A 12,960-nucleotide genomic window follows, 5' to 3' on the forward strand; every position below is an offset into this window, starting at 1 on the left:
AACAACATTACAGCAAAAGACAATACAACGTTAAAAGTGATAAAACAAATAGTCACTCTGAATCCTTTATTTTCTACAAAAATCAGAAACAGACACAAAGCAACTTGTAAGGACAAGCAGTCTGAAATCCCCAAATTCAAAAGCTGATCTGAGGCAGAGAAAAAACAGCCAGCAAATCTTCCAAAGGAGCGGAAAAGTCACAGAGACGGGCCGGAAAGACTCTCAAACCAAAAGGAAAGACTTGCAGAGAAGCGGCCAAATCACACGAACCAAGAAGGAAGACACCCCAAGCAAGAGGAAAATCACCAAAGCCAGCAGGGAAGAAACCGCACTAAGGGCCTGCAGACGTCGACCAAAGCAAAACAGACATCCAGATAAGACTTCCCAGAGGCCAAGATTAAAAACAGCTTGCTACTATTAGCATTTAGAGTCATTTATGGTGAGCAGTAATAAACTAAAACCTTTCAAGCAATCTGAAATTCTATATTTTCTTTTGATGCATCAGTTGAAAATGACTTCCTATCGTCTTATTTTCATTGTACACGTAGGTTCCATGCTCTCAGGGTAATCCATGTACTTTATCACCTCTGAATATTTAGTCTCCCATGTGAATTTCACTCTTATCGGTCTATATGAAAGAAAACCACTCATCATTTAGTCAAATATTTTAATGCAACTGTATTGATTGATTATCCAAAACCCAGTAAATGGTGCATTTGATAATGGTATAAAAAAAACAGCCACACTCCTAAATAAAAAAGGAACATTTCGTACAGAAACTGTTTTTTTCCACATGGTGGCCAAACACCATCATACAAGTATACACATGCATTGTATAACAGGATAAATGTCTCTGGTCCATACGGCATCACTGGTGAAATGGACATCATATCCATTCCTAGTCCATGAAAACAAAAGTCCATGTACTCTACTGTCTCTGCCAGGTCAACACCAGTTTGTCACTGGACACCCCACACTTCCTCAAAGGCAGAGCACATCTTCGCACAGGTCAGTGCCGCAGAGAGCGGGTAGTTACTGATGGACACCGTCTTCTCTGTGTAGTCCACATTCACCTAACGAAGACAAAAGGATCGGTAACACAGATATTTGATGCTCAGAGCAGTGAATAAGCCACCACGTATAGCCGCTTCTTACCGCTCCATGTGCAAAGGCTCCAATCACCACCGCAGCCGGTCCCTCTGGCACCAAAGTCCGAGGACAGACGGCCTCTCCGGCAGCAGAGAAGGAGGTGGACATGCGAGGGCAGCCGGGAGGCAGATGGTCAGACACCGGGTTTTTAATCATCCTCAAAAGCCTCTGAGGACCGTCAGCAGCCCTGACACTCAGCTTGTGCAGCAGCTGAACTAAAATACAAGAAGAGAAGAGAGAATGAGCAGGAGATCAGCTAAGCAGAGGAAGAGTTTAGGACATGAAACAATAAAATGGGTGACTCAATGTTTTTTACTCTGTCTAGACAAACATCAACTCATGAAAGCATTCAAAATGAATAGTTTACCCATAAGGCCACAGAAGCGAGTAAAGGTCCTTGGGATGCGGGTCTGTGGGTTGATCTCTATTAAGGCGTTTTTCTCTGTATGGATGTAAACCTGCAACAGGCCTGCCCTGTTCAGTGGGCTGTCCATCAGCATGAGTAGAGACTAATAAAAGGAAATAAAATATTGAAGTTATTTATTTAAAAAAAAACTACTACTACATAGCCATGACAGAGAAAGAAAATGAAAACACAAAGGACCTAAAACGCTATTATAAAGTTATACATTTCAACAAATACTGGCAGTAGAATTGTATTGATACTATTACTGCTTTAAATAGCTGAAAACAGACAATTTGACATTGTACTGTATTGGTGCATCTCCAATGCACCAGGACCATGAACATTACAATTCACCAGATTGATTTTTAGACTCAGAACAACATCGGGATTTCGAGGCTGATCTGTGTTTCTGAGAGTTTTGATGTTAAGTGTTGTATTTATTGAGTGCTTACCTGATGTGTGATGTCAGGTCTTATATGTCCCGGATTCCTTCCACTTTTGACGATTATATTTTTGTGTTGGTCACAGTTTAGCAGCTCAAAGGTTTTTCCGACCTGTGAAATACAAAACATGTACTTACTGTAAAGTTAGCTCAAGTTAAAGAAAGGTATGGTGACTGATGCCACTTCCACTGGTGGGAGGCAGGGGGCTGCATCACAACACCAAACAAACACGAGCCTGACGCTTCACCTTGACTGTTTCTAACGACGCTCCCTCCAGAACGACAACCAGCCTCCTGTCCGCCATGCGGTCGTGCAGGCTGCGGAGATGTTTGGCAGGTTTTGGCTCATATTCGTCCAAATGTTCAAGACCACGCTTCTTCTCATTAGGGGCCGCCATGATGCGTTCGGCTGGATTGTCGCAGAATAGGTGCGTCACTGCAAAAAAAAAGTGCGCGTTCACGAGACTTACAACAAATAACTGCGTATGTCAAAAGCAACGGCAATACTGTAATAACGTGCTATTTTCTACTTTAAATTACTTCTTAAAACACATTTTTACAAACTGGCTTTTATGTGATCTCGTCGCTTTTCTATTTTCTTTCTATTTGTTGATTTACAAAATTATTTACTATATATATATTTTTTTAATTAAAAATTATGTTTTTAAAAGTGCTATATAAATAAAGTTATTATTATTAAAGTTATTATTTTATGTATAAAGAAAACATTTTTATTAGTGCAAGCGCGCGCCCAGAACACCATCGGCACCGTCGACACCGTCGTGACCTCACTCATGTGCGCCGGATGTTCTTCCACAACGTGTTGAAGGAAAATTCACGTGTGGGTATTTTAATCTTACAGCGTACGAGCAGACGTTTGATCAAGAGGAACAGATTCACCGGTGAGTTTGTGGAGAATTGTTGCTGAGATAATTATGTAAAGACTCAGTCAGTCAGTGTTAATAACCGAGGTCGTAATTGTAACTTGAAAACACGACATGCGGAGTTGGGTCAACTCACGTTAATGTTCTGTGTCTGGCTGGTCGTTACAGCTTATTTTGTCAGTACTATGTCACTGTTAAAGAAAACCGTTTGAACGCATTATAATTCAACATTTAGGGTACGCGTGTCTCCAGAAATGTAATTTTGAATCCATATAAAATTCCATCTGTAGAAAGTACAAACATGTATCTATGGTGAACTGAGTCACGTGTGAGACTGCACCTGGCCTGCCCCTTGATCACTTTTAAATTAGATACCCATGGAAGTGTGTGTCTTACATAATAATAATAATAATAATGATCACAAGTGACTTCATGTCATACAGTTGGTCTGCAGGCCTGTTTCCCCCAGAGCTCAGTCACCATCGATTAATTTTAATTACTTAAGATAAGGTTACAGTTTTTGACAGTTTCTCTGTTTGACATTATGAGCTGACTTCGGCTTCCTTCAATAACTGCCGCTGTCTTCTACCAAAGACAACAATATCTTTGTTTTTAAGAAATTATTATAGGTGAGCTCTTATATCCTGATTTGATTGTAAATGATGAAACATTATTTTCCTGTCCTTTACAGAGTGTCTGTGTAGCTTGGAGTCATGGGTCGTAAGTTGGATCCCACCAACACGGTGAAGAGAGGGCCAGGAAGGAAATCCAGGAAGCAGAAAGGAGCAGAGACTGAGTTGGCCAAGTTCATAACTGCTGGTGATTATCAGCTATTTATAAAGATGCATATTAACTCTGGAAATCTATCCCATAAAGTTTAGAAGCACTTTGTTTTTGCTGACTGCATCAAGTGTTTTTTTTCTGTTTGCAGAGGAACCAGCACCAAAACGCCTGTCAAGTAGAGGCAGGAAAAGGTAAGAAGATGACTGATTATACAACATAAAATAACATTACTCTGTTTACAAGTTACTCATTCATATTGTCATTTTACAGAGCCGCAAAAAGAGTCGAGAAAAAAAAGCCTAAAGATGCTGCTGAGGAACAGCCCAAGAAAGGTATCCACATCAGTGTTTGCACATCAGTGTTGGTGGATAGAAGAAAACTATTAACTGTGTGTTTGACTTTCAACTGATGTGCCTTTGAACTATTGCTAAAGTACATTTTTAAATATGTGGTATTTATTATGTTTCTTTTCATCCTAAAGGATTCACTGATGAGAACAGTAAATGGTTGAAACCAGCAACGAGGAAGAGAAAAATTGATGAAGGTGATGATGACGACAGTGACGACGAGCACTGGGAGGAAGACGAGGACGAGGACGAGGAGGAGGAGGAGCAGCAGCAGGAACAGACACAGACACAGACGAAGAAGGGAGGAAAGGACCAAGGAAAGAAGGGTGCCAAATTAGGAATTAAAGAAGTGAAGGAGAATGATAAGGATGACGACGACGATGATGATGAAGAAATGGTTGACGACTATGGTGCGCTTGATGACAGCAGTGGTGAGGAAGCAGTGGAAGAAGACAGTGATGGAGAGGATGTAAGTTAAACTTTTTGCCAGTCACCACTTTGTTGCGTTTCTGTATTTAAGACTCAACATTTGACTACAATTGTGATTCAATTGTTTAAATTTAATTATTGGCCAAAACTGCTAATTTGACCATACAATCCCTAATTGACTTAAAATGTCCTCCCACTTCACGGTTGATATATTGTGTCATTAGGTGTGGCAACAAAATCCTGGAGTGTGTTGGCTGGTCAATGTGGTGAACAGTTAATTTGATTTAGTCACAACTTTACTTTCTTTTTCACATTTAGCTTCTTCCCATTGAGCGTGCAGCCAAGAAAGCGAAAAAGCTGAAAGAAACCTTGGGTCTCGAGAGTGATGATGATGATGATGATGATGAGGAAGATGTTGGTGAAGAGAAAAAGAAATCAGATGCTGACACGGATGAGGAAGACACAGTACAAGCCAACATGGATGAAATGGATACATTTAGGCTACCTGGTGCAGAGGAAAGTGAGAAGGAAGGTGAGTGATTTACAATTCTTTCCAAAAAGTTTCTTCTCTTTTAAAAGCAGCAAAAGAGTTCTAAATATGTCTCTTATCTGCGTTGTTAGGCATCCTTCCCCTGGACCTGAAGTCAATCTATCAAAGAATTAAGGACAACATCGATGTCCTTTGTAATTTCTCTACAAAAAGGGAAGAGGGCAAAGAAAGAGCAGAGTACATCTCTCTTCTGAAGAAGGATCTCTGTACTTATTACAGCTACAACCACTTCCTCCTTGATAAGTTAATGGACCTCTTCCCTCTCTCAGAGGTGGGTGATCTCTCAGACATTGTGATTTTCTTCTCATACTTTTGTGTGTGGAGTGAAATTATTTCTTGAAAAAAAAAATATTAATGAATCAGTTTTGACCTCTTTCTTGCTTACAGCTGGTTGATTTCCTTGAGGCCAATGAAATTCAGAGACCCGTCACTATTCGGACCAACACACTGAAAACAAGGCGGAGGGATCTTGCTCAGGTAACTGCTCGGGGTGGGAGAGATTCTTAAAATTCTTAATGTGCTTTGTAGTATTTCTTGCAAGTCAACTCACTAAGAAGCAAACATTTAGTAGTAATATAATTGATTTGTTAAAGGATTTAACAGCACTTTAGGTCAAGGAAATGACAATATGCGAGTTCTGCAGTTAGCCAAAGAAAAGCTACACTCGGAGTAGCCTTTTTATAAAACAAGTGGCTGAAATAAATTAAAGTTTAAAATATATACGAATGTTGATTGTTTGGCTTTAGTTTTGAGGTATATCAGAAACCACCACTAAACAACACAAGAACCCCCTCATCAAATGACTAATGTGTCTCGTGTGAAATGCTGCCTTCAAGTCCTCGTTTGTTGAACTCTGTTCTCTGTGTTTCCTTGTTTTAGGCCTTGATCAACAGAGGAGTGAACCTCGATCCACTGGGAAAATGGTCTAAAGTTGGTTTGGTCATCTATGACTCCTCAGTGCCTGTTGGTACGTTTCAGCACATTCACATCAACGATCTGACTGAAGCTGTTGACGATCTTTTGGTGGAGAATATCTGAGGCCGACTGTAACCACACGTGCTTTAATTGTAATTCCTTCCGTGTTTTAAAACAGGTGCGACCCCAGAGTATCTGTCTGGTCAGTATATGCTGCAAGGAGCCTCCAGTTTTCTGCCCGTCATGGCGCTCTCTCCACAGGAGGGAGAGTTGGTGTTGGACATGAGCGCAGCTCCAGGAGGCAAGACCACCTATATCGGTAAGACGTGCTGCAGTTATACATTGTTATACTCATTTTATAAGGCGTTTTAAAATGGTTTCAAATGGTCTTGTCAAATCTGTTTACCGACATTTGTGAACGTTCCGCCCTCAGCTCAGCTGATGAGAAACACTGGGATGATCGTGGCGAACGACGCCAACGCTGACAGATTGAAGAGCGTCGTGGGCAACGTCCACCGCCTGGGGGTCACCAACACTATCATCTGCAACTATGATGGAAGGCAGTTCCCAAAGGTGACGTTCATACATCTGTAGAAAAACATAATCTCTGTGGTTTACCCCTAGAGTTTTAGAACGTGTGCTAACTTGTTGAAAACGTTTTGCCCACAGGTGATGAGTGGGTTTGACAGAGTGCTGCTTGATGCTCCGTGCTCAGGCACAGGAGTCATCGCTAAAGATCCAGCTGTGAAGACCAGCAAGGTGAAACACCGTTCACTGTTTACGTATGCACTCAAACATTTACTTTTGGTTTTAACAGTGTTTAATCAGGTTTTTTTCTTCCACCCTCCTATTAGGACGAGTCCGACATCCAGCGAGCTGCTCACCTGCAGAAAGAACTGATTCTGTCTGCCATTGACTCTATCAATGCCGAGTCCTCTTCAGGAGGATATCTGGTCTACTGCACATGTTCAATAATGGTATGTGCACTGTACAGGCAGCTAATTCATTCTGAGGTTTATATGTTGTATGTGAGTATTTAGGAAAGAGGTTTGGGTACTGATCAAAATGTGTTCCACCAGGTGGAGGAGAATGAATGGGTGGTGGACTACGCTTTAAAGAAAAGAAATGTCAAATTAGTTCCCATTGGACTTGACTTTGGCAAGGAAGGCTTCACCAGGTAAATACGATAAACTTTCGTTCTCTCTTAATGGTTGAGTTATTGAAAGGAAGGTACTCGGATCTTCAACATTAAATTTGTTTTTTCCATTGTTTCAGGTTCAAAGAACGTAGATTCCATCCTACGATGCGACTGGCTCGCCGATTTTACCCTCATTCCCACAACATGGATGGGTTTTTTGTGGCCAAGCTGAAGAAATTCTCCAATGTAGTTCCAACTGCGATGGCAGGAAAAGGTAATTCTTTCTCTTAGGAGCACTTGCCAACTTTCATCCTGTTAGTTAACATGTTAAACATGAACTCATCCTCTGTCTGTCTGTTATTTATGTAGAAGAAGAAAATACAGATGCTCCTGAGGCGACGGCTGTGACAGGCTCTCCGAAAGAGAAACCATCCAACGGTGCCAAGACAAAGAAGATTGTCCCCGGCAAGGCAGGTGACTTAAAGCGAAAACCCCAAGTCAATGGAACAGCAGCCAAGAAACCCGCAAACATCAAGCCAAAAGGCAAGAAGGACTCTCCTGCTGGACCAAAAAAGGCAAACATCAAGCCAAAAGGCAAGAAGGACTCACCTGCTGGACCAAAAACTGCAAACATCAAGCCACAAGGCAAAAAGGACTCACCTGCTGGACCAAAAGAGGCAAAGATTGCCAAGATGGATGGAGAGACTGTGGAAGGGGCAGAGGCCAAGAAGCCCGCGGTGAAGACAGCTGATGACACGAAAGCATCAAATGCTGACAAGAAGGAGGGGAGCAGATTTGAGAAAAAGCAGGGCAAAAACAGAAAATCACCCATGAAGGCAACGGACAGAATGGGAAAGAATAAATTCAGAAAGTTGACGCACATGTTGGGGAAAAAAGGCGGAGAGTGACAGCGTGATAACTTGTACCAGATTATGTAAAAGCTTTGTAGAGCTTCCCTGCAGACCCAGATCCCTTCACCCAACACACGTGTGTGCTGTACTGCATTGTACTGTATGTGTCAGCCAGATGTTATTTGTAAGGCCCATTGTCAGGTGACTTAGACTGGTTCGCGATGCTCTCACTTAAGTTGGGTCCTCCCTTTTTTTTATATGTATTCCAGAATATTCATAATGTTTGTCTGTTGATTTAATTGCAGGGTGGGACAACATCCATAAATCTATGAATCTGTGATACATAATAAATCTTTTAAGATACCTTGATCATCACTTGTTTGAGTCATCGTTCATCGGTTGCTACATCAAGATCATCTGGTCATTTGATGGGTATAGCTCAATGGAACACTTTGAGCATTTAATAGCTTTCACTTTTACATATTAGACATCTACAAACGTAGTTTGACCTGTCGATTTAGTTTTGATAAGCCACAATTCCAGTTTCAGATATCTACAATTTTAATTTGTAATTGAGTTGATGTCTTTTGATTGAGTACTGAGTATTCAGAACTCTGTTTCAAGGCATCTTGAATTTAAGTTCTGACTAGTCCTAATGTAAGAAGTCCTACCATGTCAGATATTGAACATGTAATCCGATTCTCAATAGAACTCAGAGCTTTATTGTTATAAGTCAGAATGTAGTTGGATATTCTTGAATGAAAGTTTTGACTGGGTCATAAATAGACTGTAAATATCTTGAATCCTGTCCATCTTAAATATGAAAAAGTGTTGCCATATGCAAACTAGTATTTATTAAATGTATATAGTTTTTTCTTTGACAAATTTATATCAGTAGTCTGTGGAAGCAGCCAATCAGATTTGTCCATTTCGGACCGGAAGCTGTGTTGTTTACATTTTCTAAGATGGCGGCGGGGATGTATTTGGAGCATTATTTGGACAGTAAGCTGTTTATCATGCGTTTTAATGCTGAAAAACACATTTCATCCTACTTAGCTCGCTTTATAGTTTATCTTTGGTTGTGCGATGCAGCTCCTGCACAATCCTCGTGCGGAATGAACCGATATAACCGTTTCCTAACGGTCAGCGGGTTTAGGCTCGGTCTATTTGCTGGGGTAGCCGTTAACGCTTCTCACCGTAACTAAAAGGGATGCCGTTTGAGATTACACAACACAGCGTACAGTAACGAGCCCCCTGCCGTGCTGACCTTTATTTGAATTAATTAAACACGCAAATACATTTTTCTGCAATATGTTTCAATGTTAGTTCAAGCGCTAACGTTAATGGTAGCCGGAGCATTGATTAACACATGATTAAGCTAGCTATCCTGCCTGCATCAATGTTATAGTTTCATGTTGATCACATTGATTTAACGGTTTGTTGTCTCCTTCTTCACGACACCAGGCATCGAAAACTTGCCCTTCGAGTTGCAGAGAAACTTCAATTTGATGAGAGATCTAGATCAGCGCACAGAGGGTGAGAACAATGACCTGTCTAATAACTGTGGATTATAACTGAATATCAGCTGTAATGTTAAAGAGACCTGTTACAGCACACTATGCCGCCTCGATGTCTAATGATTGAACAATGTGAGATGTGCAGTGGTTCCCAACCTACGGGTCGGGGTCCCCAAAAGGATCCTAAGGGGAGTCTGCAGGGTCCAAAGATAATTATAGGAATACCAACATTTGGGGGTTAAAACATTTGTTATTCAAAATTGTGTATATATTGTTTTCTCTCTCTGTTTGTCCCTTTCTTGTGAGGTACTGGATACTTAAACTTCCTCAGCTCACTAAAAAACACACAATTTAAATGAAACAATCCAAGACTGAGGACTCATTCTATGATTGAACTGCTCACAACTAATGTCCACAGATGCCATAACCTGTGATGAGAAGTCAAAAGTACACATTACTTAATTTTAGAAGGTCACCAGCCAAACAGATTGGGAACCACTGATCTACAGTAGCATACTAGTACATACTCTATAACAGCCTTCAGGTAATAATTGACTTTTGTCAATTTAGTATAAATATATTTATTCTAAATATAATATTCTAGCCAGTAACCTTGCTACCTCATGTACTGCTCAACATAAGCTGTTTGTGCATGCTAAACAATAAAACAGACACTTAAATTGTCACTGCAATTATTATCTGTATATTTGAGTATTTCTTTTAATTTAAATATTAGTTTTATCCCGTTGGTAATTTTGACTTAACGGTTACACTGTTGTTTTAGATGTTTTACTTAGTCTTCCTTGTCTCTCTTCCAGATCTAAAGGGACAGATAGACTCTCTGGCTAAAGAGTACACAGCCAATGCACGGACTCTTTCCTCTGAACAAAAGCTGTCCATACTGAGGCAGATTCAGCAGTCTTACAGTAAATGCAAGGAGTTTGGAGATGATAAAGTGCAACTGGCCATGCAGACCTATGAGATGGTTAGTATCCTAGAAATAGACATAATATCCATACATCTGTAGGTAATATGAGATTGAGATAGACCCACCATGCCACAATCAGTCTGCTGAAATTCTATTCTCTGCAGGTCGACAAACACATCAGACGTCTTGACACCGACCTGGCTCGGTTTGAGGCCGACCTGAAGGAAAAGCAGATCGAGAGCACGGACTATGATTCCACCTCCAGCAAGGGGAAGAAAGGTGTGTGTCCACTATTATTGGCTTGATATCTCCGATATGTTTTTTTTTCGCGGAATAATGAGGTGTTTTTTTGTAATTCCAGTTGAAACCCGACAGAAGGAAAAGAAGACCGCTAAAACAAGGTCTAAAGTGAAGAGCTCAGATGAAGATAGCAGTCCTAAGACTGCACAGAAGAAAGTCAAACTCCTTCAACCGTACGTTGGGTGTCTCATTTCCAGCTTGTGATGACCATGTGTTTACTCTTCGTGTTTGAAATTATAATTTTCCCTTTCTCACTTTCAATACTTTCCTCCCACCATCAGAGGAGAATTCAACAGCCCTGCCACCAACTTTGGGAATGTGCACCCATCTGATGTGCTGGACATGCCCGTGGACCCCAACGAACCCACCTACTGTCTGTGTCATCAGGTCTCCTACGGCGAGATGATCGGCTGTGACAACACTGATGTGAGTTTGGTTTTTCTGCCTCCTTTCAGTCTCAGGGGTCACATGAAGTGCCTTTTGAGATTGTAATTTGCCCAAATCTTTTCCGCGTTAAACAAGACTTTGGGGGCGGGTCTAGAGAGGCAGCGATACTGACATCAGTCCTGATGTTGCCTTACACATGAAAGTGACCCCGGTCTCTTCCACACAATGGTGGATGATGGATGCAGCTAATTAATTACACACTGGTATCAGATTGGTACTCGGTACCGGCCGATACCCAAAAGACAGGTATCAATATCAGTATCTGGACTGAAAAAGTTAGATCGATGCGTCCCTGGGTGGGACTTAATATTGTGAATGATTTGGTTGAAATATTTCAAAGCATGTGGGATAAACATAACACAAAGAACTTTCCATGCTCTTTACTTTAATGTTGTGGGTAAATAATGCACTTACAGAAGAGGTGGAGGCGAACAAAGTGGAAAATGTTAAATCCGTGTATATTTTCGTTGTCTGTGATGTTGTGAACTGAACCCGAAGATATAAAGAAAATAAACAGAATCAAAGGATAGAAAAGAGCTCATAACGTGGTTCCAGAACAGACAAAAATACCTACAAAGAAAGTGTTAAATGAATACATACATTTGCCAAAAGACAGTAATTAGAGACAGTTAATGGTTGACTATCTGAACACATCGTGGTTCTATGTTGTTTTGTACCTTGTGGATTCTAGATCCGCTTTCTCAATCGCTGATGAGTTGCATTGCCGGTATTCATCAAAAATACTGACATGTTACAAGAAAAAGAAACGTGCAGTTTTTGTATAAATATGTGATCAAATACCTTTTTTTTCGACAAACATTATATCTGATTACACAAACGATGTATTTATTCCGTTCAGAAGACGTGTAATTTGAATGACCTTTCCAAACGACAACGATTAATGTTTGTTTTTATTGAAATAACATTAACGTTAAATACCATTCAAATATCACAAAGGTCAACAACAAGGCACTTTTATAGGACAGGCCTGAAATTGAGAAGATTAAATAAGAATATTGCAAAAAAAAGTAAAGTACATCATTCCCCTTATATATATATTCCTAGATGTGAACCACAAAGATGTTTAGGAGTCTTGCTCTGTAGAGAAGGTCACAGATGACTAACTACACACACTGTAAGAGATGTCTCTTTTTGAAAGGATGGATTCTGCTTTTGATGTTGTGTTTTGAATCGTCTTGTCTCGACTAAGTGCTCCATTTGCAGGAATACTTAACAGAAGAATATCATTTTTGTCTTTCCTCCAGTGCTCCATTGAGTGGTTCCATTTTGCATGCGTGGGCCTGACAACCAAACCAAGAGGCAAATGGTAAGAAACCCGGGCCGTAATGTACCGTCCTGTTTTCAATGCATCTGATAAAAGTGTGAATTGTTACTCATTCAAGTCAACTAAATTGCTTTTTTGCTGTCAACTAAATTGCTTTTTTGCTGTGCGTTTTCTTTCTTCTATGCAGGTATTGTCCACGATGCTCTCAAGACAGAAAGAGAAAATAAAAACACCTGGAAATAAAATCACGGACACAGATCAGATGGAAAATGAGAAGAATATTTCTTCATTAGTTACTAGACATTTTGTTTCTCATCTTCCTTAACATTTGGTGCTTTTTCTTTTGGTTTATGTAATTTGCCTTGGTCTGATGCGGTGTGTGTTAAAGAGCCAAGTGGTTACAAATGTATTTAAAATTTGTTTTTTTAAACGGTTAACATGTTTTTTTTCCCGTTACTTTTGGTGCTCTTATTGTGATTTCTTTTTTTACATTTTGTTTCACGAGTGAATAATAAACACTACAACTGCCCCCAGTGGTTTAACAGATCCAAGTTGTCACAATACTTAATACTATATTCATATGTACTAC

At 40.3% G+C, this 12,960-nt stretch overlaps 3 protein-coding genes across 3 annotated transcripts; 2 read left to right on the top strand and 1 right to left on the bottom strand.

Moving 5' to 3' along the window:
* Window positions 1–676: 676 nt before the first annotated feature.
* Window positions 677–2,398, bottom strand: emg1 (EMG1 N1-specific pseudouridine methyltransferase). Its single transcript, XM_079163887.1, has 5 exons — window positions 2,246–2,398; window positions 2,008–2,109; window positions 1,517–1,658; window positions 1,156–1,364; window positions 677–1,073 (listed from the first exon to the last, which is right to left on the bottom strand). The coding sequence occupies exons 1-5, from the start codon at window positions 2,393–2,395 to the stop codon at window positions 960–962; spliced, it is 717 nt and encodes a 238-aa protein (XP_079020013.1). The 5' UTR covers window positions 2,396–2,398; the 3' UTR covers window positions 677–959.
* A 395-nt stretch (window positions 2,399–2,793) lies between these two features.
* On the top strand, window positions 2,794–8,263 carry nop2 (NOP2 nucleolar protein homolog (yeast)). Its single transcript, XM_079165199.1, has 16 exons — window positions 2,794–2,899; window positions 3,573–3,700; window positions 3,813–3,855; window positions 3,935–3,996; window positions 4,146–4,480; window positions 4,759–4,972; window positions 5,062–5,261; window positions 5,378–5,467; window positions 5,870–5,957; window positions 6,084–6,224; window positions 6,339–6,478; window positions 6,575–6,664; window positions 6,760–6,882; window positions 6,985–7,082; window positions 7,181–7,317; window positions 7,413–8,263. Exons 2-16 carry the CDS (start codon window positions 3,595–3,597, stop codon window positions 7,949–7,951), a joined length of 2,406 nt encoding a protein of 801 aa, XP_079021325.1. The 5' UTR covers window positions 2,794–2,899; window positions 3,573–3,594; the 3' UTR covers window positions 7,952–8,263.
* A 577-nt stretch (window positions 8,264–8,840) lies between these two features.
* ing4 (inhibitor of growth family, member 4) lies at window positions 8,841–12,917 on the top strand. The gene is made up of 8 exons (XM_079165031.1): window positions 8,841–8,896; window positions 9,359–9,430; window positions 10,230–10,396; window positions 10,504–10,618; window positions 10,701–10,812; window positions 10,921–11,065; window positions 12,352–12,413; window positions 12,559–12,917. The coding sequence occupies exons 1-8, from the start codon at window positions 8,860–8,862 to the stop codon at window positions 12,596–12,598; spliced, it is 750 nt and encodes a 249-aa protein (XP_079021157.1). The 5' UTR covers window positions 8,841–8,859; the 3' UTR covers window positions 12,599–12,917.
* Window positions 12,918–12,960: the final 43 nt, after the last annotated feature.

Source organism: Pholis gunnellus (assembly GCF_910591455.1).
Source record: "Pholis gunnellus genome assembly, chromosome: 8".
Classification (NCBI taxonomy): domain Eukaryota; kingdom Metazoa; phylum Chordata; class Actinopteri; order Perciformes; family Pholidae; genus Pholis; species Pholis gunnellus.